This window comes from Anser cygnoides, chromosome 6 (genome assembly GCF_040182565.1).
Source record: "Anser cygnoides isolate HZ-2024a breed goose chromosome 6, Taihu_goose_T2T_genome, whole genome shotgun sequence".
In the NCBI taxonomy this organism is placed as follows: Eukaryota; Metazoa; Chordata; class Aves; order Anseriformes; family Anatidae; genus Anser; species Anser cygnoides.
In genome coordinates, this window is record NC_089878.1 from 22,575,782 (window position 1) to 22,598,632 (window position 22,851).

The following is a 22,851-nucleotide window of genomic DNA, read 5'->3' on the forward strand; positions in this document are numbered from 1 at the left end:
TTGATTTGTTACTACTTCTTTGTGGTACAGTAGCCATCAAGACTGCAGAAAAGAGAGAGAACATTTAAGTCATTACACTAATCCATCCATCGTCGTAATTCTTTCACTCCGTTTCCTTACTGGATAAATGAATTTCCTTGATGGAATGACATAAATGATGTCAGTATGTTACAGAGTGTATATATTTACATACATTTTAAGAAAAAGTCATGATGAGAAAACATAGTCTCTGATCTGTAACTCAAGATCTGTTTAACACGTGTATTGTTTTTTATCCAGAAGTATGGGTTGTGATTAGACTGCTGTGGCAAATCATTGACAGAAGAGGTGGCTGTTAGGTGTTGGAAGAGAACCTTTTTGTTTGTTTGTTTTATGCTAACACTGAAATGTGATGCAGTCATTGGCTATGGTCTCATTAGAGAGAAATTCTGGATGGAGTTTGTGTCAACCCTAAGGGTACTACTTAAGCATTGCTGAATAAATCACTGGAATATCAGCATGAAAGCAGAAGGATTGGTTTTCATTCTGATAACATTGGTAACAACTCAGAATAAGTGTCATAAGGCCATAGTGGTATTTGGTAAAATGAGCAGACATGAACTCTTGGTTTTACGTATCACAGGTTTCTAAAGGGGAAATTTAGCCTAAGTGCATAGGCAGGCATAAGTTAGTGATGTGTTCAAGTAAAAGTAGTTTCTGTGGTCATATTCATCACCTTCTGAATCTGCCTTCATAGTCAAGGAGGAAACTCTTTAAAGCTTTTAAATGTCTTCCTCCAAATAATAAGAATATCCCCAAAAGGCTCACTGATTGTTGTAGTAGATAACCTGTATAACTCTCTTAGGGTTTTTCCCCTTTCTTTTAATTAACATGTTTTTTTCTGCCTTTTTTGTTTCTGAAGAAAATCATCAAAACACAAAATCATGTAAATATTACTTAGACTTCCAAGCATGCCCCTACTTTTTGATAGACATGGTGGACTGGTGCATAGATGTGCTGAAAAATCTGTAATGTCATGTTTATCTCCACAAAGGGCAGCACTACCAGAGCAGTACTGTGTGTACAGCACCGGTTTTATTTGGTTTTAAGCACCAGTTTTATTTTCTTTGAAGATGATTGTTCTAATGTCTGTAGGTCTTTCTCTCCTGTCTCTTCAGACTCTTCATAGTTTGTACAGCTATCTAACCATTTCAGAAACTGTACAGTCAGTACATACAGCTGTATTTATAATATGAACTGTAGTTTGCATGTCTTAATGCAGGAAAGGTAAATCTTACATAAGTGCAGTCCTCAGTATCTGTTATGACACATGCAGAATTGATTAATATACCGTATAGGAAGATTTATTTCCAAAAAAACACAGGTGTAAGCTAAATAAAGGAACTAAGGGTACCAAATAACAATGTCATTACTTACATTATTTCTTAAGTAAAAAATGGAGCTTTAAGGGAAAGGATTCTGGTGTTCTTCCTGTGACAGTGATTTCCTTTTTTGCTGGTGCATGAGTGCATGTTCCCTGGGCGTTTGGCCACAGGCATCATCCAACTTCTGAAGGAAATGCTTCAATCAAAGCATTGCAGGACAGATTTTCAGAAGCATGGATGTTAGGGATTTGGGAAGGTTTCAGTGGAGAAGGCCGCTGGAATCAATAGGAATCAAGGACCTTCCATTTGAGAATGGTGAATCTTTTAAAGATGGAATGGATGCAATCGTCCATTTTCGAATAACTAAGGGAAGACGTGTCTTTCCTGGGCTGCCTGCTCCCAAGAATAACTATTGCTCTGTGTTCCGAAGATGCTGTGTGGCTGACACAAAAAAAGGCTGATTTCTGCTCCTGTTTGTCAGGAGATTCCTCATGTCCTTACTGGCCTGTACAAAGACCCCTTTTCTTTCTGTCTTATGTCACAGTAGAGAGTACTTGCTAGGGAAGCAGAAGCTGTAATAGCTCAGCTGAAAAAGCTAGGACTTGGATATATGCATACCCTTGATTGGCGAATTTTGAGGAAAAAAAGGCTGGCATAAGGATAGGTTTTAGTGGCTGTGAGAATTCAGTTTATGCTGGGAAATTGTTAAAATGTAGAAAATGTTATTAACTAACTTGGAGTAGACCTAAAAGTGATTCTAGAAGAGGCAGCTGTATTAACGTTCCTGGGATTGATAGCATGGTGTGGGAATTGAATGGGGCTACTGCACCTCATGTGTAAGTATTTGGCATCGATTTTTTTTTTTTTCCTGCACATCTCTACTGTTAAGCTGACACTGTGACCAGAGGAAAAGCTATGTCTTTAACGAACTCTCACCTGCTGTGTAGCACAGGCCCAGTCCGAGACGTTGGTGGTAGAAGCCTAGGGCAAATGGAGCCGTTCTAGACCAGCTTAAGGTTATTCCTCTGGGCCCAAGACCTCACAGGCCCTGACTGGTGTCTAGGCCATTCTGCACTGGGTGCCTGTGGTACCTAGTTCCTCGCCAGTTTTGGTGTCTTTCAGAACCTTTATTATTCTTGATGATAGCATTCATAGCATTAATTCTGACATGATTTCACTTTTTGGCTGGCAAAAAGGTTCCATCATCTTTAACCCCACACCCAATCTTGTGGCGCCTCTGGGAAAAGACGTTCAAGAGGTGTCAAAATGCTGCATGGCAGTGTAAGGAATGAGGAAAGAAGTGCGCGAAACAGCCCTGAAAACCTCAGGGTCTGAGAAAGAGGTGTTCTGGGTGCCAGACATGAGATTCATCTGCAGCCTGTGGGACAGCCCATGGTGGAGGCGGTATTTCATTGTAGTCGATGGGGTACCATGCCAGGACAGATTTGTGTGCTGGAGCAGTTGGATATCCCCCAAAGGAACTGCAGCTCGTGGAGGGCACACTGTTATGAACTGGCCCCAACCCATGAGATTTTTTACTTTATTTTCTCCTTCTTATTATTTTGATGAGGGAAAGTACAAGAGTGGCTGGGTGGCAATCTGATAGCCAGAAATGATCAACCCACCGCAATTTCTGAATTTTGTTGAAGTGTTGTTAAAAACTACAGCACTGCTGAATGTCACCGAGGAGGACTTGATTCTGTTTTGTCTGTTTATAAAATTGGTTTATCCTGAACTAATTGCACCCATGGGTATTAATTGTGTTCTCCCTGTAGAAAATAGAAACCTAGAAAGAAGTAATCTATTGAAAATGTAGCATTTGTTGAAATTTTAATGAATATATTATTTTTTTTGAAAATACATCAAGCCTCAGAGAAAGTAGTGTAACTTCAGGGAGTGTGTGCCGTGTTTTTTGTGTCAATCTAAAACACTTCATCCCTCATAAATTCCTTAATTAGAGAGCATAGCACCATCGAATTTACAGTTGAAAGTCAAGAAAATGCTACTTAGGAAATCCAAAAATGAAAGGACTAAACCTTAGCCTAGTTGCATTCTGCTTGTGCATATGGCTTTAAATATAGTACCTGTCTCATAGAGCAGTATTAGTTTAGCTAGCATAATGTAAGCCACCAGGTGGAGTAGTGTTTCCATGACAAATGAAGAGAAATAGGAAGGACATGCTTATTTTTCTTTCCACTTTCATAATACAAATTGCAAGTGTTTTGGAGGTACTAGCTCAACTTTTTATATAAATCCCTATCCTCATAAACACTGAATAAAGTAGTATGTTAACACATTTCTTAACTTTTAATAATAAGGTGTGTTTTGGATTTCTTGTTTAGATGAGGGAAAGTGAGAATGCTTTCCTTTTTCTTGTGACATTTATATTAACCTGAGATGATAAATAAATTGCATGCAAATTTCATTATAATTCTTTTCCTTTCATGTTTTTCTTTACATTCTAAACAGTATCTGTTTGCCATGTTGGTACTTCAGAAAAGCTAAGGTAGCTAATTTTCTGTTGTCTCTGAAAATTAATTCAAATACTTCTCTGTACAGTTCTTTACAATTAGAAAAGAGGCAGATAACTACTATACTATGCCGAAAATTGTTATTTGGGAAATTGTCTTGCTGTTGCACTCTCCTAATCTTTCTGTTTCTCCCCACTCCCCATCCCTCACGTTCTCCTAGGATCTTCTTGCACAAGAGCATAAAAGTGTTTAAAGTTTGCAGAATGAAAAGATGGCACAGGCAATGTTCGTACCACCAGGATCTGACAGCTTCTTCCATTTCACCAAAGAGTCTCTTGCAGCTATTGAGAAGCGTATTGCTGATGAAAAGTCTAATCGTGACAAAGATGAGCATAAAGATGATGGTGTTCATGAAGAAAATCATCAAAAGCCAAGTAATGACTTGGAGGCAGGAAAGACGCTGCCATTTATTTATGGTGATATTCCTCCAGAAATGGTTTCTGAGCCCCTGGAGGACCTGGATCCATATTATGCCAATAAAAAAGTAAGTATTTACTAAGATTATAATTAGAATATACCTGTTGAACTACAAAGTGATAAATGCTGTAGTTTACTACCTGTTGAAGGTAGTCAGAAGCCCTATTGAAAGTATTTAAAAGTCAGTGATACCATGTTAAGTGTTTTGAATCCAATATAAATATGACTGTGAGTCTTCTACTCAGGTTACTTTTTTATGATTTTTTTTTTAATGTCTAAGATTTCCTTATGATGTTTTGAGTTAGTGGATTTTGGATTAGGTGTCTTTTAATCTCCGGATCTGATGAAATGCTGAAGCACTGGAAAACTTCATCTTTCTGGCTACTCTGTTACTGGGGATTTGAGGAAACATAGTACTAAGATGTAGTTCAGCAGGCTAAGAAGGAAACTAATTAAAGCAGCTAAAGTTTTTGGTTTGTTTTCCTCAGAGAATTTAATTATTAGATATTATAAGAATTCTTGCACTATCTTCCAGTCTAGCAGCAGATTGACTTTGGATGAAATGCTTGTTCTGTCTGTCATCTGCCAAAATGATCTACTGTCAAACATTCCTTAAAACCTTATTGAAGTATTTGAAAAAAAAAAAAAAGGCAAAACAAAACTCAACTGGAGTTACTTGTTAAACTCTACCTGACTAAGGAGGGACATAAGTAAAAAATAAAAACGCGATTATTAGCACATGTTGCTGGCTTCATGTGATATAATTTCTGTGGATAGGTAAAAGCTCATGTGCAGACATGAGTTCGTTTTGCTAGATTTCGCTTCAGGATCACTGCACTTTTTTTTCTGAGTCTGACTAGATTTTCTGTCCAGTTACGTTTTTCCTGATGATTTTAATACCAATTTACCAGTAAGTAATCCTTCCCAGTACCGCCCCACAAGGAACATGAAGACAGTAATTGGTAGGACATCTTGAAGTCGTGTACCCTCAATATTATGTTACAGTGCAAGGAAGTTATTTAAAGTCTCTCCGTCATTCCTTTAAGAGTCACTTTATATCTTCATGTATGCAGAATTTTCTTCGAAATTTTACATAAATGTTTTTTTTTTTTAATGTAAAAGAGGTTTTGTGGCTCAGTAACAACAACAAAGTACTGTCTGCAAAACAGTATAAAAGCATCCGTGAGTAGCACATCCACTTCTGAAATGGGACTCTGTCTACTACTTCATGTTTCTGTATTAAGACTTTGTTATAGGTCCAGAATAGACCTGAAAATGAAATCTAAATTGATGTATATTCATCTATTATAATGCAACTCAGTTTCTTTTATAGAGAAACTTAAAAAAAAGGAGACAAGATCAAGGGTGGTGCCTTTAGCAAGTATAGATCTTAGATGATGAAAAGAGAAGCAGAATGATGTTCAAAATGAAAACAAAATTGAGTTTACTTTTAAAAGGCAGTACAGAATAAGCAAGCGCTTATTTCATTGTGAAAAATCAATAAAATATTTGAATTAAAAACATAGAATAGGTTCTTGAAACAAAGAACTGGATAATCAGCAGGTTACCATCTTCCATAAGAAGCAACTCGGTTAAAGCAGTATTTTTCTAGTACAGAATGTTGAAGACTAATAATCAGGTATAGTGTTTTCAGTTGTTTTAGTTGTTGTTTCTACTCCACGAGCTCTACTGTTAAATGATCTATTTATGTTACAATAGAATATTGGCATAAAACAGGAAGAATCAATATTAAAACCTACTTATTTCCAGACATTTGTCATTTGGGAAAATAATCATGAAATGCAGACTGACTTAAGTTTTCATTAGATAACAGTTTTAGTCTAAATCAAAAATGGTTGTGTAAATGGTACTAGAAATAACTGCTCAGACAATAAAGGCAGTAAAGTCTTTAAGAACCAGGATGTCTAATTTCAGAAGCAGTTTCTAAGTGCTGAAATGATTAAGTAGTTGCTGGTGAGTCTCCAAAAATGGTTGATTAGGTGCTGTGTTTTGCACTGCCAGGTTTCATCTGAAGTGCACGCAATATAGCTGCACACATTTTTAATGTTTTAAAAGGACAATTTTTTAATTATAGTTTTCACTTATTTACATAATGCAGGAAAATGTTGAAATGCAGACATTAAGAGCACAGAGAAAAAGAATGTATGGTTTTCAGTTTTCCTTGCTTATGTGAAAATACAGAATCAGATACTTGCTTGAATAATTTTATTGAAAATAAATTTGGCTACTTACATCTGTGTAAGTGCAGCCTCTATTTATGGTGAGGTTGCAAACATATCCTTAATTTCCTATTCTCTCTCTTTTTTAAAGACATTTATAGTATTGAATAAAGGGAAGACAATCTTCAGGTTCAGTGCCACCTCTGCCTTGTACCTTTTATCTCCTTTCAATATTATTAGAAGAATAGCTATTAAGATTTTAGTTCATTCATATCCTTTTTACCTAGTTTGCTTAAAATGAAAACATAATAATTACTGGTCTTTTGAAATATTTTATAATGATTGTTTGTTTGAGTATTTAAATGTGTTCGTACCCTTAATTCTTGCTCTCAAAATGAATGAGGGCTAGCATGTATACCTAGTTTACAGAATTAATAGTATAATTAATATGAAACATTTTTGCATTATCTATGGCATTTTTAGTCATATTAAACTAATTTGTATTGTACGTGTTGTCAGTGTTCTAAAGCCTGGTCAACTACTCATGTTTTGTGTGAAGCAAATTCAGCATTAAGAAAGTGTAAGTTCCTTAACTGCAGTCAACATTGTTCAGCATGCTTATTATGCTCACTATTTTGACAAACTGTGTATTCATGACATGGAATAAACTACCAGATTGGACAAAGAATGTGGAGTAAGTAAAATTATCTAATATATTTTTAAAATGGTTTTAAAATGAAAAGCTAAAGTAGGAGCTAAGCTGTGTGGTTTTACTTAATATCATGTGCAAAGCTGGTATTCTTTCTCTAGCCTGTTGATTAATACTAGCTGCAACTCAAACCACTACAGGCCTGCAGGCTGTAAGAAAAAAAGCTATGATATTGTTACCCGTTTTCCCTGAATAAAACTGATTTAATCCTTTTGATCATAATTTTTGTACTTATAATGTTTTTGCGCTCTCTCCCTTTTCAGCCGTTCCGTTAGCATTTTTATTAAAAGAAAAAAAAATAATAATCCTGTCAAACTGACACTGTTGCTTTTCAGTAAGATGCTTTGTATAGCCACTACTGAAGAGCCTTCATGCTTAACAAAATGTAAAAATTTAACACCCAAGCTTTTCGTATCAAAATATGAGGATTACTGTCAGACATTCTAAAGTCTGACTTTGGTAACTGTAGTAAACACTAAGTTTCACTTACCCATGGATTTTATTTCTGAAATGCCAACCATGCTGAAGTTTTCACTTACAAAAAAAATATTTTCCTCATATTTGTACTGATTACTACTTTGTGTTCAAATTTCAAACTTATGCGTGCCAGAAACTGCAAAAATATGTTTCAGATTAAAAAGTAAAAATCCCATAAGTATTCAGAAGAATGGTGGGAAAGCAGTCATGTTTGATGTAAGTTCATAATTACCATTACAGTCCATTTAATAATCACTGCTTTTGAGTGGTTTTCTGTTACTTCTATATTGTTATATCACTGAATGACAATCTTAAACTTTTATTTTGATGTTTTCTCATAGGTACACTTTTACTGGTATTTATACTTTTGAATTTTTGGTAAAAATCCTTGCAAGAGGCTTCTGTATAGATGATTTTACTTGCCTTCGTGACCCCTGGAACTGGCTTGATTTTATTGTCATTTCCTTTGCGTAAGTATACATTTATTTGCTTTAAGTAAAATACCAGCCAGAACTTTTTTTTTTTTTCTTAAATGGTAATAATTTGTTTGGGTTATGTTAGCTCATTTAAAATGAATTATAGTTGAATTGTGTTTCAACTTCTCCCATTTTAATGTTTGCCTTGATCTAGCACACGGCCGAATTAGTGTACTATTGCACAGTACAAAAGAGAAGTTACAATTGAACAATCTATTATAAAGTATATTTAAACAATAAAATCAGGGTAATCAGTTTCATATTAATTTACATTCAATGGAAATACTTAAGGGTATGCTTCCTAGGGAAAACTCCATTGAAACAGGAAAATATGAATGTAAGTCTTTCATTTACTGTTCCCCCTTCCTAAAAAATAGTCTGGATTACAGGTCCAGGTAAGTAACATACACTCTACCTTAATTCTGAGTAACTGTGATTTAATTCTACAGGTATATAACAGAGTTTGTAAACCTAGGCAATGTTTCAGCTCTTCGAACTTTCAGAGTATTGAGAGCTTTGAAAACTATTTCTGTAATTCCAGGTAAGAAGTAACTGTGTAAAATAGTAAGCTCTCTACATCACCTCTGTTTAATTCTGTGTGTGCTGTCATTGTGTTTGTGTGTGGAATCCCTCACTACAGATATGTGACAGAGTTTGTGGACCTGGGCAATGTCTCAGCGTTGAGAACATTCAGAGTTCTCCGAGCTTTGAAAACAATATCAGTCATTCCAGGTGAGAGCGAGGTTAAACACTGAGGCTGATTGAAATTTTCACAGAAGCTGAATTCATGTTTTTAACAGAAGGATTTAGGCTCCAGTCTTAACTTAAACTAAACTAAACTTGATTATTTTTCTGATTCTCTAAAACACTCAGCCTCAGAGTTTAATACATTCATGCATGAGAAATTGAATTATATAGCCTATATATTATGTAGCCTATAATTTCTATTTCATGATATCAAATTTTCTCTTCCACATGAAAGATCAAAATTAATTATCATCTTCTCATTTTTCTATTACTAATCTGAATGCTACCATTTATCAAAGACATATGGGATTGAAAATTTCAATGCATTTTAAAAGCTAAATCCTTGATAAAGGAATAAGAAAATAAGGAGTAGCATGGGGATTGCATGATGTATTATCTTGAGATGCCTATCTTCACCAAATCACCTCCAGCTGAATAGGACGCATTATAATGGTACCATTAAAATCTCTGCTGCAATGCTATTGTGTTTTGTTTTTTGCTTGCTGTTATAGAACCAATATATTGTGAATTGGATAAGGACACTGGCACAGGTTTGGAGGAAGAGGCATCAAGCAGAAAATAAAACTGGAACAATTTTCTTCACATGTAGTTAACATGTACAGGGAGCATGAGTAAAAAACACTACTTGTTTATTTGTAGAACGGGTGTTTTGGAATGCCTACCATTCATAGCTTCCAATTAGTTTATCAGGAGCTATGGGACTTACTGATATCTTTTTCCTTTGAAAAATATTTTAAGACTGTTTTCATGCAGCTGTGCATGATGTTTAATAGTGTGTTGGAGTAATCCGCATTTTATTTTAGCTTAGGTAAATATTTAATAAAAATCTGCCTCTGTTTGCAGGCTTGAAGACTATTGTGGGAGCCTTAATTCAGTCTGTGAAGAAGCTCTCAGATGTAATGATTTTGACTGTGTTTTGCCTGAGTGTGTTTGCACTAATAGGACTGCAGCTGTTCATGGGCAACTTGAAGAATAAATGCTTGTTATGGCCATCAAAAAATTCAACGACTTTTGAAAAATACGTAGCTCCATACTTTAATGGTACAGAGTTTGACTGGACGGCATACATTGAGAATGAAAGTAAGAAACACTGCTGAAATAATGTGTCGAAGTATTTGTGTATAAGCACACATACGTGCACAAACACATTAGATTACCATGTCATGTTATAGGCTGAAGATAAGTATCAATGAAATAGGATGACAATGAGTACATATTTTATATCTTGCCTCCCAAATTCACACTGACATGATTGTTTTTTCCCTTAACTGCACTTTGAAACATAATTGTAGGGTTAGGTTGGAAATCACTGAATCATGCAGGTTGGAAGAGACCTCCAGGGTCATCCGGTCCAGCTGCAAGGTGTCATTAGAGCAGGCTGTTTAGCATCATGTCTAGTAAAGTGCTGAATGTCTCCAAGGATGGAGACACCAAAGCCTCTCTGGCCTTGGAAGAGGTGTTTTTTGGTTTTTATTTGGGGGTGGGGGGTGTAACAAATCAAGATTGCATCTTCTGACACTTACATTACTGTAGTTTGGTGTAGTACTTCCTTGCCTTAATTGTAGTAATTTAGCATTTCTTTTCTTTTAGGTCATTTTTATCGTCTAGAAGGACAAAAGGATTATCTGCTTTGTGGCAATAGCTCAGATGCAGGGTAAGATACAATGAAAACTACATACCACCTGTTTAAACAAAATGTAAACAATACCACTATAAAGTTAAAAAGCTAATTTAGCTACCTAAATCCATAATAAAAAATGCACGGTCATGGTTCATAGTAACTAACCACTTGAATGAGTAAAAATACTAAGTGAGAAAATATTTTGCTGTAAATTTAAAAACTCTAACTAGACAAATACTATTTCAGCAGGTAGATATTGCATTATCAATGACTTGAGACCGTACTTCCATATCAAAGACTTCAAGTCATTTCATATCTCTAAAAAAGGCATGGGGAACTGGGACTTAAGACCGACTTTTGGGAGGACATCTTCATTATTCTTCTGTCTGTGGACTTCATGCATGGCACTATCTTGGTCTCTCTTTACAACAATTCTTTGTAATAAAATAAAATTACTAGATTGTAGTGATATAGCAGTCCCTCCCTTATTTTGGATAATTATGTCTAAAACAGATATACTTAAGCTTTTTTTGTAAACATTTTGTGTGTAAATATCAAGTAATATATATGCAAGTAATATATATCAAGTTATATATATGCATACATACGCAGACACGCATATGGAAAGAAATCTTTATAGTGTCTTTCCATTAAGTTTTTTGGTGGCAAAACCTCCTCTAACCCTTAGGAATACAATCGTAACAGAGATAATGTGCCTACAGAATTGGATCACCTACTATCAAAACTGATACATACAGTTTCAGGAGGTTAAAATATTATCACTGGCAGTTATTTCCTGTTGTGGAATTGTTAACTTGACTATTTCACAAGCCTGAAGAAACCAAGAAACCTGGTATGCCAACCCTGCAAGCATGCAAAATTCAACAAAAAAAAATATCTATACCGACTCTTTCTCTTGCATGGAACTGTTCAATTTATGGAACATCTGTATTAAGCAAATATATTATCTCCATTGAAGAGGCACCTGCAGATATAGTATCAATCTGTTAGGAATAAGTTTTATTTTGTGTATAATGGTGAAAAGTTTGAAAGAAAGATTTTCATTTACTTGTTTACCATTTGCTGGGTTAGAAAAAAGAGCACTGTTCTCCTTTCCTCAATAATTTTTAAAGTGTAAGCCACAAATAGCAGCAGCCACCTTGTCAGATAAGGTCTAATTAATCTTTATTGGAAATTCAAGGCACAGTAATTTAAAACCATTTTAATGACACATGTTTTTTTATACACATTACTTTTTTTTTTTCCCTAGTAAATGTCCAGAAGAGTTTATCTGTGTGAAAGCTGGAAGAAACCCTAACTATGGATATACTAGTTTTGACACATTCAGTTGGGCTTTCTTGTCCCTGTTTAGGCTTATGACACAAGACTACTGGGAAAATCTTTATCAGCTGGTAAGCATATGATAAAAATCATTTAGTGTCTAACTGTCCCCAAACCAAACACAGAAAGGGCCTTTGTTTATATTACATACCACAGCTATTGATAGCAGTTGAAGAAGTGCAGTATTTATGAAAGAAAGCAAATTCAGTTGCAGAATTAAGCAGACATGGGTTCTTAGTACAGAATCTCACATGATTTCTGAAGAGGTGTGCACATTTTTGATCCTTTCTTTCATTTTTACAATGTATTTTAGCTAACAGCAAAACATGAATCTTAATTTGTCTTTGTATAAATTAGTTCTCTCACCATAGTTTTTTCATGTTTGTGAAAATCTGTTTTAATAACTATTATCTTTTAAATTACTAAAGTTTTGTCCTTTTAAAATTCAGTCAGTGTTTAGGAATTGCAGAATTGATTCATGTCTTCACCAGATGGATCATTTCTCTTCTTCTCCTCTAGACGTTACGAGCTGTTGGCAAAACATACATGATATTTTTTGTTCTGGTCATTTTTCTGGGTTCCTTCTACTTGATTAACTTGATTTTGGCTGTGGTTGCCATGGCCTATGAAGAACAGAACCAAGCAACTATGGTCGAGGCAGAACAGAGGGAGGCAGACTTGCAGCATATGCTTGAACAGCTGAAGAAGCAGCAGGAAGAAGCTCAGGTATTTTCTAAAAAAGAATTTGAGCATTAGCATATCTCTTTGTATGATATTCATGTGGAACAAACCCAGCAATTAGATAATACACTCTAAAAGTAATAAAAAGCCATAGAGAAAGCAGTCTAAAAATACTTGAGATATATAAAGGCATGTGTATTTCTTTTTTAATGTTGATGTCTAAAGTTTTAATGATCTTCTGATCTGAGAATAGAAAATACAAATTGGAATAGTAGTTTTTTTAATAAACATTTCTTATCAGGAGCTAGTATCTAGTAACCTGGCATGCCGAATTTCTCAAATTCTCAACTTAAAAGTAATTCTAGTAGTTGTGAAGTGTTTGTCAAGCCTTGGTTAAAGTTAAATATGTTTTTGTCCATAAATTTTACTTACTTATACTACCTGTGTTATCACTAGCAAATCTAAGACTTGCAAGCTGCAAGTAATACCCCCAAAGTTTCTTCCCTAATAGCAGCTTTTAGGGAAGCTGTTTACAATAACAGCTAAAATCAGTTTACAAAGATAATACAGGCTGTATTAACGTAGTATAACTGCATTTAGCTCTTTTGCATGCAATTGCATTCACTGAAATTAAAACAAAAAAAATCTACTGCTATTTTTCTTTTTTAAACAACAAATCCACCTAGGCTTTTGTCACATTTACAAGTCATGTGGTATAAACTTCAGAAACAGGCACTATAGCATTCTTAAAAGATTGTGGAATTTTAAAGCATTTGATCATGCACATATGTTTTAGATGTTGCGTTAAATAATTGCTTTGACAGGCAATAGCAGCAGCTGCAGCAGAGATGACAGAATTAAGTGGTGAAAGTGGGATTGGTGGACCTTCAGATAGTTCTTCAGAAGCATCCAAGCTTAGCTCAAAAAGTGCCAAAGAAAGGAGAAACAGAAGGAAGAAAAGGAGGCAAAGGGAACTCTCTGGGGAAGAAGATAACACAAAGGAGGGAAAGCTTTCAAAATCTGAATCAGATGGCAGTATCAGAAGGAAAGGCTTCCGTTTTTCTTTTGATGGGAACAAACTTGCTTATGGGACACAGCTCACATCACCCCACCAGGTACTGTGAATAGTGCAGTTTTTGTTGTTTGGATTTGTGGTAATTGTAATATGCAGCAAACTTTGCTGTAACTTTGTAAAGTAATACAACCTAGGAAAAAGAATTTTGCATTGCTTTAATTACCAACTGCATCAAACAAGAGTTTGGAGGTTATTTTCTTGTTTGGGATCTGGTGGGTCTCAACATGGTGCACAGCAGTAGTACACTTTCGTAGTTCAATTGAAGTAGAAATTAATTTTTAATTCATAAAAGGAAAATTTAAGTGTAATGTATCAGGGTAGAAGACTAAAAGTACGAAACAATATAATTTGACATAATGCATAATCTACACGGATTGTTAGAATTCGTAAAGTCTTTATTTCCTCTATAATATGTGAATGGAAACTGCTATAGCCTCATGCATGTTCACTTTTTGTTCTCTGATAATTGTTTTAAGTGGACTGTAAATTTACCCATTCAGATGATTCTCATCTCTCATGTGTCTGAAGTCTATCTAAGGCACTGTATTAAGAGTAAAGCTGAAAGATTTGGGGGGAATATAATATATATATATATATATTTCATAGATACAGATGGTGTATATTAAAAATCTGGTGACTTTGTTTATTTCCTTTACAGTCTTTACTAAGTGTTCGTGGCTCCCTGTTTTCTCCCAGACGTAGTAGCAGAACAAGTCTTTTCAGTTTTAGAGATCATGGAAGAGAGATAGGATCTGAAAACGACTTTGCTGATGATGAGCACAGCACATTTGAGGATAATGGAAGCAGAAGAGGTTCTCTTTTTGTGCCACTCAGACACAGTGAACGACGCAGTAGTAACATTAGCCAGGCCAGCAGATCGTCAAGAAGGCCGACACTTTTTCCAATGAATGGAAAGATGCACAGCACTGTGGATTGCAATGGAGTGGTTTCCTTAGTGGATGGACCACCGTGTCTCTTGTCACCTACAGGTCAGCTTCTGCCAGAGGTGATAATAGACAAACCAACAACTGATGACAATGTAAGAAAGTTTTTAATTACTCCAGATTTCAGGATTAGAGATCAAGGCTGATCTGTAAAAGTTACTTTCAGAAAACAATTGCTATTGCAGAAACTTCCTAGCATAAATCACATCTTATAAGTATATTATGATTGAACTTGTTTGGAATTTAAGTATTGGTAAAGAAAGCATGGGACTGGGAACCAGAAAAAGTCATGCTTCTGGTGAATTTGCAGTGAATCCAGTGAAAAATTCACGCTTCCACTGAGAAGTGTCAATTTGTTTCTTTGGCCATAGCCTCCTCCAGAATTTGCTTATGTCTAATAAGAAGTTAATAGTAAACTATAATGCAAAGATAATCTGGAAATTAAATATCAAGGCTTAATACTTTATAAGGTATTTTATAAGGTGCTTAACAGTATTCAGAAGTATAACCTGAAAATACCCATTTTCTTTAAACAACAAAAAAAAAAGGTGGAAAAAAAAATTCTAATGTCATAGCACGAATATGAACCTGTGTATATTATGAATCCATTGAAAGTGAAGAGTCTTTTTGATGCCTGTTCTGTCAGCATTTCTAAAGGTAAATTATATTTATCTCCTCCCCCCCCCCCCTTTTTTTTTATAGAGCACTACTACAGAAATTGAAATAAAAAAGAGACGTCCAAGTTCATACCAAATACCAATGGATTTGCTGGAGGATCCCAATTTAAGAGAGAGAGCTATGAGTATAGCTGGCATTATCACAAATACGATGGAAGGTGTGTTATAACTACAGATTCATGAACTTTCTTGAGTTAGTCATAGGTGTGAAGGTATTATATCACATGCAAATACAGAAGACTAAAAATAAGTAGCCATTGCAAATGCATAAAATGAATGGTAGGACAAAATGAAAAAAGAAACGAAGGAGCCTGATAAACAGGCTAAACTAAAAAAAAAAAGTATTATAATAAAACAGACAAAATGTATGTGTACTATACTACTTACTCATATTGGAAGAAGTGCCTTGCGATAAGTCTTCTGGTAACCTATACTATAAGAAGGTAACATAAAATTAAAAGCCAGGCCTTAGTTAATAGGAAGAAGGAAATTTGTAGTGGTAATTTCTTTTGTAGTAGTGAAATTATTACTGAAATTCATAAAAAAAAAGCTTGAATAGTTTAAAAAAAAAAAAAAAACAAAAACTGTTTTTGCTGAAATTAATCATATTTTTCTTGCAAATCAATAGTTAGAAATTTGAGGGGACTGTGAATTTGGAAGTTTTTCTATGAAAAGTGTCCTTAAATTTAAATAGGGTGTTTTTGAAAATAAGGTTGTGTGATAAGTAGACAACTTTTTTCAGTTATTAGCTGGAAACCCTTATTGATTTTCTTCTAGTCTTCTGAAACGATTTCATTCAGCAACTATAATTTCTAAGAAGGTTCCTCCAAACATCCTTAATGGTTCCAGGAATATAAACGTGAAAAAGCAGACCAAACAAAAATATATCGCTTTCTTCACAAATTGCTTACTCTGCATTTTTTTTTTTTTTCCCCCCAGAACTTGAAGAATCCAGGCAAAAATGTCCACCCTGCTGGTATAAGTTTGCCCACACTTTCTTGATTTGGAATTGTTGGGAGCCTTGGTTAAAAGTGAAGAGTATAGTTTCATTTATTGTAATGGATCCACTTGTTGATCTTGCTATCACTGTTTGCATAATTTTAAACACACTGTTCATGGCCATGGAGCATTATCCAATGACTGAAGCTTTCAACAATACACTTAAAATAGGAAATCAGGTAAGTCCACCAAATGATTTGATGCAGTCTGAACATTGTTTCTCCTTGAAATATAATTACTTTTGTTTTTATTATTTTTGTCATCATCCCATAATGTTAAAGGTTTCATCCAACATGTAAAAATAAACCTTTAACTAAACATAGTCTAAAAATAACATTTGAGGTATGTTGTATTGAAGCGTATGATTATCATACTGACATTTCTGCAAATAGAGTTTTCAATGACCAGAGTTTGGATGACAGAAAGCCAAAAGAGAAATCTGACTTGATTTTGTTTAGTATTGCAAGAAAAGTGGGCGCCAAATTAGATGCTTTCTACTGTAAGTATCACTAAAAGCACCAAAGCACCAGATGTTGGATATTGTTATGGATTAATATTTTGCTCTGTTATTTTTTGCATTTTTTTTTTTGTAATTTTGTTTGGAGTGTTGCTTCGACTGGTCTATAATAATTTGGAAGGGAAAGAACTTGGGATTTATACCAAGAGTGTCTGTTGATACAGTTGTTTTCCCTTTGAGGTGGTTTTGTACCCTGTCTGTAGGTGGTTTGGTTTATTTCTTTGCTTGTTTTTATAATGGCAATACTACAGATCATCTGCTATACTTCTCACTTATGCTCATTTTAAGTGGAATTTCTGGTGATTGTGGTGTAATTCAGTTATTACAATAAATGAAATTCCAGTACATATTGGGAATATATTCGGCTTAAGTGCAGAGATGTTAATGTGTCAACATTGGAATTGTATCTTGGTATTTTTAGTCAACACAGAGATACTTCGATTGTTTACATGGCATAAGAGATCATGGTGGAAGATAATCATTTCACATCGCCATTTTAAAAAAAGATTCAGGGTGTATTTGAGGAGAACAGTATTTGTGTAGTTTCAGCAGTTGATTTCTTGCTTTTTGAACTCTTCTAAAGATTGTCAAATAATACTCTTGGTTTTTGTAATAAGCTTGTTTATATTTCTAGTAAAACGTGTTTTTTGAAGTTCTGTAGATGCTGGTGGGTATACATTTACAGTAAATACGATGAATTTACTCCCTTTTCAGAAGTGTTGTTTGCCTTCTGCTTCATCTGTAGCCTGTCAGAGGCAGAAAGAAGTTTTGCTTCAAGCATGAGCCTTGACAAAACTGGCCTTTTTTTGCAGATAGCAAAAAAATACATGCTTATTGTCACTGAGAGTTCTCCTGAAGACTTCATTTAATAGCACATCACTCTCCACCTGATGACCAATTCATATTTTTTCCACACGTTAGCTAAAGCAGCTTCCATTGTGGCAAGAGAGACTTTATTATCTTGCTGGGGAATGTTCTTTTAATTAGATATAGGGCAGATGTGGGGAGCAAACAGGAGGCCCATTAGGTATAGATTATTCTTCATGAGTCACTGAATGCATCTTGGGTTTAACTAAAAGTTAATAGAGTTACTCTACAGCTCCTTTTGATTTTGCCACTTTTCTTCTCTGTGATGTTCAACTTGTGATGATTTTCCTTATTGACATCCTGCTGTAAGAAGTTTGTCGCTATTAAGTTATTCTTAGTCATCTGGTTTAACTTATTCATACTCATCTATTAAGTAATAATAAACATTCTTCCTTTAGGTTTTTACTGGAATTTTTGCAGCAGAAATGGTTCTCAAGATAATTGCCATGGATCCTTTCTATTATTTCCAAGTTGGCTGGAATATTTTCGATAGCTTTATAGTGACCCTTAGTTTGGTGGAGCTTTTTCTGTCAAATGTGGATGGATTATCTGTTCTACGATCATTCAGATTGGTAAATAAATTAATGATGATAATTATGCATAGAATTCTGAATTTTAATTGTACCCATGTAAATAGACACAGTATTTTTATACTCATATTAATATTACATTAATACTATATTTTTTTCGGAAGTGTCACAGGATATCTCTGCAAACAGGTTTTTCAAAATTATTTACGTAATCATGGAATAATGTGTTCCATTTTATGGTTCAGAAGAAGCTAAGTTTGTCAAGGGGAAGAACTGTGATACCGTTCTAATTGTATTAACATGAATGGGTAACAGCATAGTGAGTGTACAATTTACTTAGTGCATACTGAGAGGAGATGTAAATAAATAAAACATTTGTAGTCTTCTGTCTGCTCCTATGCGGAAGTTGTCAAAAGTTTATTCTTTTTTAAAAATTTGGTCTTTTAAAACGCAGGATTTATAAATCTGATAAATTAATTTTAACAGGTCATTTTTTCCTCTTGGCAAAAAAAGTAATGCTTTATTTTAATAGAAAAAAAAATGTAAAAAGAAATTAAATTAGAAAAATATTTCCCATATTTTGCGTGTATTCAAAAACAAAATATGTTTTATATAGTTTTTATTTTGGGTGGAAAGAGTGAGAGTTATACGTTTTTCCTTCGTAAGTTGTAAGGTTTGACTTAGGGCTTATGTTTGGCTTTTATTTCCAGACTGTAGGTCTGCTCCTTTTTCTGTTTGCTGGAGACAATATACTTTTAAAAGATTCATCCTTTGAGGGTTTCAGAAGACTTTTTTTTTCTTTCAGCAGAATTCTGTTGCACCTTTTTTTTTATGCATTTCTGCACAAAATGGTTGAGATATGTGCTGCTGTGTTCATAATTCACTAGCTGAATAAATTCCACTAGTATGCTGTTTCACTCATGTAGAAGAGAATACAGATATGCTATACGAAAGATAAGGATAAAAAGGTCTAAAATTTATAAGCCTAAAAAGAGCGGATTTAATGAAACTCCTGTTTCTGTATAAGCTATGGATGCTGGAAACCTGTTGAAGGTTATTTAGTTTTTATTTTCTTTTTTCCTTATTATTAAGAGACACTGGTCTGTAATCTGTTGTTTATTTCTATAGCGTTTTTATAACTACTACAAATAATGTCTCTATTTTCATTTTTCAGCTTCGAGTTTTTAAATTGGCAAAATCTTGGCCAACTCTAAATATGCTGATAAAAATTATTGGCAACTCAGTAGGGGCTTTGGGGAATTTGACCCTGGTGCTGGCCATCATTGTGTTCATTTTTGCTGTGGTTGGGATGCAGCTGTTTGGGAAAAACTACAAAGAATGTGTCTGCAAGATCTCTACCGACTGTATACTTCCACGCTGGCACATGAATGACTTTTTCCACTCTTTCTTGATTGTGTTCCGAGTGCTGTGTGGAGAATGGATAGAAACAATGTGGGACTGCATGCAGGTTGCAGGCCAACCTATGTGCCTTACTGTCTTCATGATGGTCATGGTGATTGGAAACCTAGTGGTATGTAGTCGGAACAATTTGAGAATTCATGTAGAGAAAGAATGGTAACAGAACCAGTAATTAAGTGGTTTATAGCATTAAATGTGTTATTTAAATGTTTTGTATGATTTTCAATGTTATGAATATGGATTCTGAAATAGAGTTTTCTGCTCGTTAGATTTCTGGTCCTATGTAGAATCCTCAAAATTAACGAAGGGCCTGTCAGGGTATGGAGTACAATTCAGAGAATATGGGTGAGAGGGAGAAGCATGATGTGTTCATATTTTTGTGGACTAGTACTTGTTCCTTAGAGTAGGATGGGCCCCACAAGCATTATACTCCCAAAATGGGAGTTTGCTTTTTGCAGAAGAGGACTTTCTTCCTAATTAACTTCAAATCACACATAGCCATTCCCCCCCCCCCCCCCCCCCCCCCCCCCCGCTCTTTTCTGTCCAAATGACTGCATTAAAATTCTTAGACTGAAGTTAAAGCCATTTTAAACCTTGCTTGCTCCTAACATATTACACAGATAGGGTAAGGAAACTGGAATTGGAAGGCACTAGTTTTGCATTAAAACAGATGGAAATATTTAACATTTTCAACTCTTCAACTTTTTTCTTCCTATTTCTTAGGTGCTTTTTATAAACATCAGGAGTTGGACTCGATGATCCTTGTGGGTCCCTTCCAACTCGGGATACTCTATGATTCTATGATTTTAAAAGCAGTCTTTATTGCATCTTCTTTTTCTCTGAAAGCATCAGACCAGTTTGTACATTAACATGTATAAATTTCTTTTAAAATGTTTTATATTTACTAACTCAACAGCATTTGTGGCCTTCGTTGCTCAGCCTTTTGCTCTGCTTTTCTCATTACCCACAGAATCTTTTCATGCAGTTCTAGATCTTTTCTTTAGGCAACTGTCAGCAGCAAAAGAGCTCTTGAATTAGCCATCCTGGTCTCATTCTTAAATAATAAAATTTCTAATAGGAATAAGCTGATTATCAAACCAGTCATGCCACTAGTAGCACGGCCACTTTCTCCAGGATTTTCTGCAACACTGTTGTCTTATAACAAAAAAATAATAATAATGAAATGAGTTTCCAAGCAACATACCCTCCTCAAATAGCTTTATAAGCCACAAGAGAGAAATCTGTGGAATGTAGTATTGAACTCTGAATTTTTTTACAGTATTCACTGTATTCTGATTTTATACCATAGCTCTAGCAGATTTTTTCATTTATTTATTTTGAGTAGACAATCTCTACTCCGTCTTCAGGGCTCTGTTATCCAGTTGTCTTTCTGTATTCCCAACATGTAGTTCTTACCCTCTTTTCTTCAGAGCTGCCTAGAAGGGCCTGGTCTAAAGAATTTGAGCTGCTGCTCTACAAGTTCCTTGGCTACTTCAATCTTAATAACTTTTGAGCTCTTGGTAAACTCTGGATTTATATAACTGAAATTTATTCTATGTTTTGTCTTACAGTGGGAAGAGGATGAGAGCTAAGTAAGATTTGGGGAAGGGGTTGCTTCATGTGTTTTAAGTCACAGACAGCAAAATACTTGTGTGGGTTTGGACCAGCCTTTAAGAAAGCTCTTTTTGCACAGATCAGCTATGCCTTGCTGCAGAGGGCTTCTCTGTGCAAGAGAAGTTAAAACATTTTGGATCTGTTCAGTCAGTACCAAAGATATTAACTTCTAGCCTTAATACCCTTCCACAAACATGAGCAGAAGCGGAATTTACAAGTGTTTTTGTAGTCATACAGCAACGTAAAACCACAAAAAGCAACTGCGTTGAGTATAGAGCAGGTGTTGTGCTTATGTTGCATTTACATTTTATTTACTGTTTAATTTCCAGAATCATATACAGCAGAGGAGAGCATGTCTAAGCTGTTCATAATAGGTGATAGAAGAACCATGTCAATGAAAAATTGAGAAAACCCAGCTCTATTGTCTTTGTTTTTAGGTGTTGAACCTTTTTCTGGCCTTGCTGCTGAGTTCATTTAGTTCAGACAGCCTTTCTCCTACAGAGGATGATAACGAAATGAATAACTTACAGATTGCTGTTGCAAGAATTCAGAAGGGAATAGATTATGTGAAGAAAAAAGCAGGTGAATGTGTCCAAAAATCTTGTTGGGGGAAACAAAGAGTTGTAAATGAAAGAACAGCAACAGATCAGTTGAATGATGGGAGACACCATTGCATTTCCAACTGTACCATTGCTGAAATAAGGATAGATACAACTTACCACAGAAATGAGAATGGAACAGCCGGTGTTGTAGGTAGCAGTGATTATCCACCATTCATAAACAACCCAAGCCTTACTGTTACGGTACCAATAGCTGTTGGAGAATCTGATTTTGAACATCTAAATACAGAAGAGTTTAGCAGTGACTCAGATTTGGAGGAAAGTAAGGAGGTAAGATTTAAATTGTTTACATTCTATATGAATTAATTGTTTTGATCTTCTGACATATAACACTTGTATTCTTTCATAGCATGGCTCTTCCTGTTTAGAAATAGACAGTGATTACGATTTGAGATTGTTAGACTAGACTGAAAGTGAATAAATTGTGATGCATTGGGAAAAGTATGGCTAAAGAGAGTAGGAAATCCAGGCAGAATTATATAAAGACACATAAAACAATTTATAAAAGTGTTTTGAAAAGCAAGGTTTTCTAAATTTTTCAGGTGGATAGATAAACTGGTATGTATGTTTAATTAAACAGACAAAAGGCATATTGCTTTAGTATATTATCATCATAATATTTACATGAAGTAAGGATGAAAGTAAACTGCTATTAAAAAAAACAACTAATGGATATCTTAAAATAATAATATTAATGCCTTTCCTATCTGATTTTTAAAGCTTACTGCGTTCAGAATTATTGGTATAGCATAAGCTAACAAGGTACTAACTCAGGCTAATCAGAGCAGTAAATTTTCCAGTTCTGAAGTTAGAATAATTAGGAAAAGCCAAGGGAATAATGGCAGTATTATAAGGTGAATTTACCAAATAAACAGGATGAGAAAAAATAAAATGTTTACTTCTTGTTTATGGGAGTTTTGAACTAAGATGAATTTGCCTTGTTCTTTCCAAATTTTAGAAATAAGCTTGTTGTAGCAAAGTGTAATCACATTAAATTTGAAAGGTGTAATAAGGTGACTCTTTA

At 34.8% G+C, this 22,851-nt stretch overlaps 1 protein-coding gene and 1 long non-coding RNA gene across 5 annotated transcripts in view; one reads left to right on the top strand and one right to left on the bottom strand.

Moving 5' to 3' along the window:
* LOC106029827 (sodium channel protein type 2 subunit alpha-like) overlaps positions 1 to 22,851 on the top strand; it is a 76,325-nt gene that overhangs the window by 27,986 nt on the left and 25,488 nt on the right. For 2 of the 4 annotated variants that reach the window (XM_066999728.1, XM_066999729.1), the window contains exons 4-19: positions 4,056 to 4,379; positions 6,644 to 6,761; positions 7,096 to 7,186; positions 8,020 to 8,148; positions 8,604 to 8,695; positions 9,766 to 10,002; positions 10,513 to 10,576; positions 11,814 to 11,955; positions 12,404 to 12,610; positions 13,390 to 13,680; positions 14,299 to 14,679; positions 15,287 to 15,419; positions 16,201 to 16,439; positions 18,043 to 18,216; positions 19,349 to 19,705; positions 21,645 to 22,097. In XM_066999728.1, the coding sequence (XP_066855829.1) occupies positions 4,107 to 4,379; positions 6,644 to 6,761; positions 7,096 to 7,186; positions 8,020 to 8,148; positions 8,604 to 8,695; positions 9,766 to 10,002; positions 10,513 to 10,576; positions 11,814 to 11,955; positions 12,404 to 12,610; positions 13,390 to 13,680; positions 14,299 to 14,679; positions 15,287 to 15,419; positions 16,201 to 16,439; positions 18,043 to 18,216; positions 19,349 to 19,705; positions 21,645 to 22,097 (3,381 nt within the window). In that variant the 5' untranslated portion in view covers positions 4,056 to 4,106. The remainder of the gene's footprint in view (positions 1 to 4,055; positions 4,380 to 6,643; positions 6,762 to 7,095; positions 7,187 to 8,019; positions 8,149 to 8,603; positions 8,696 to 9,765; positions 10,003 to 10,512; positions 10,577 to 11,813; positions 11,956 to 12,403; positions 12,611 to 13,389; positions 13,681 to 14,298; positions 14,680 to 15,286; positions 15,420 to 16,200; positions 16,440 to 18,042; positions 18,217 to 19,348; positions 19,706 to 21,644; positions 22,098 to 22,851) is intronic. The other 2 variants (XM_066999730.1, XM_066999731.1) reach the window with 2 other exon arrangements.
* Positions 12,477 to 22,851, bottom strand: part of LOC125182493 (uncharacterized) — a 67,024-nt gene continuing 56,649 nt past the window's right edge. The window contains exons 2-3 of the long non-coding RNA XR_007162408.2: positions 15,649 to 15,694; positions 12,477 to 12,617 (exon numbers count right to left, since the gene is read on the bottom strand). This is a non-coding gene — a long non-coding RNA (uncharacterized lncRNA). The remainder of the gene's footprint in view (positions 12,618 to 15,648; positions 15,695 to 22,851) is intronic.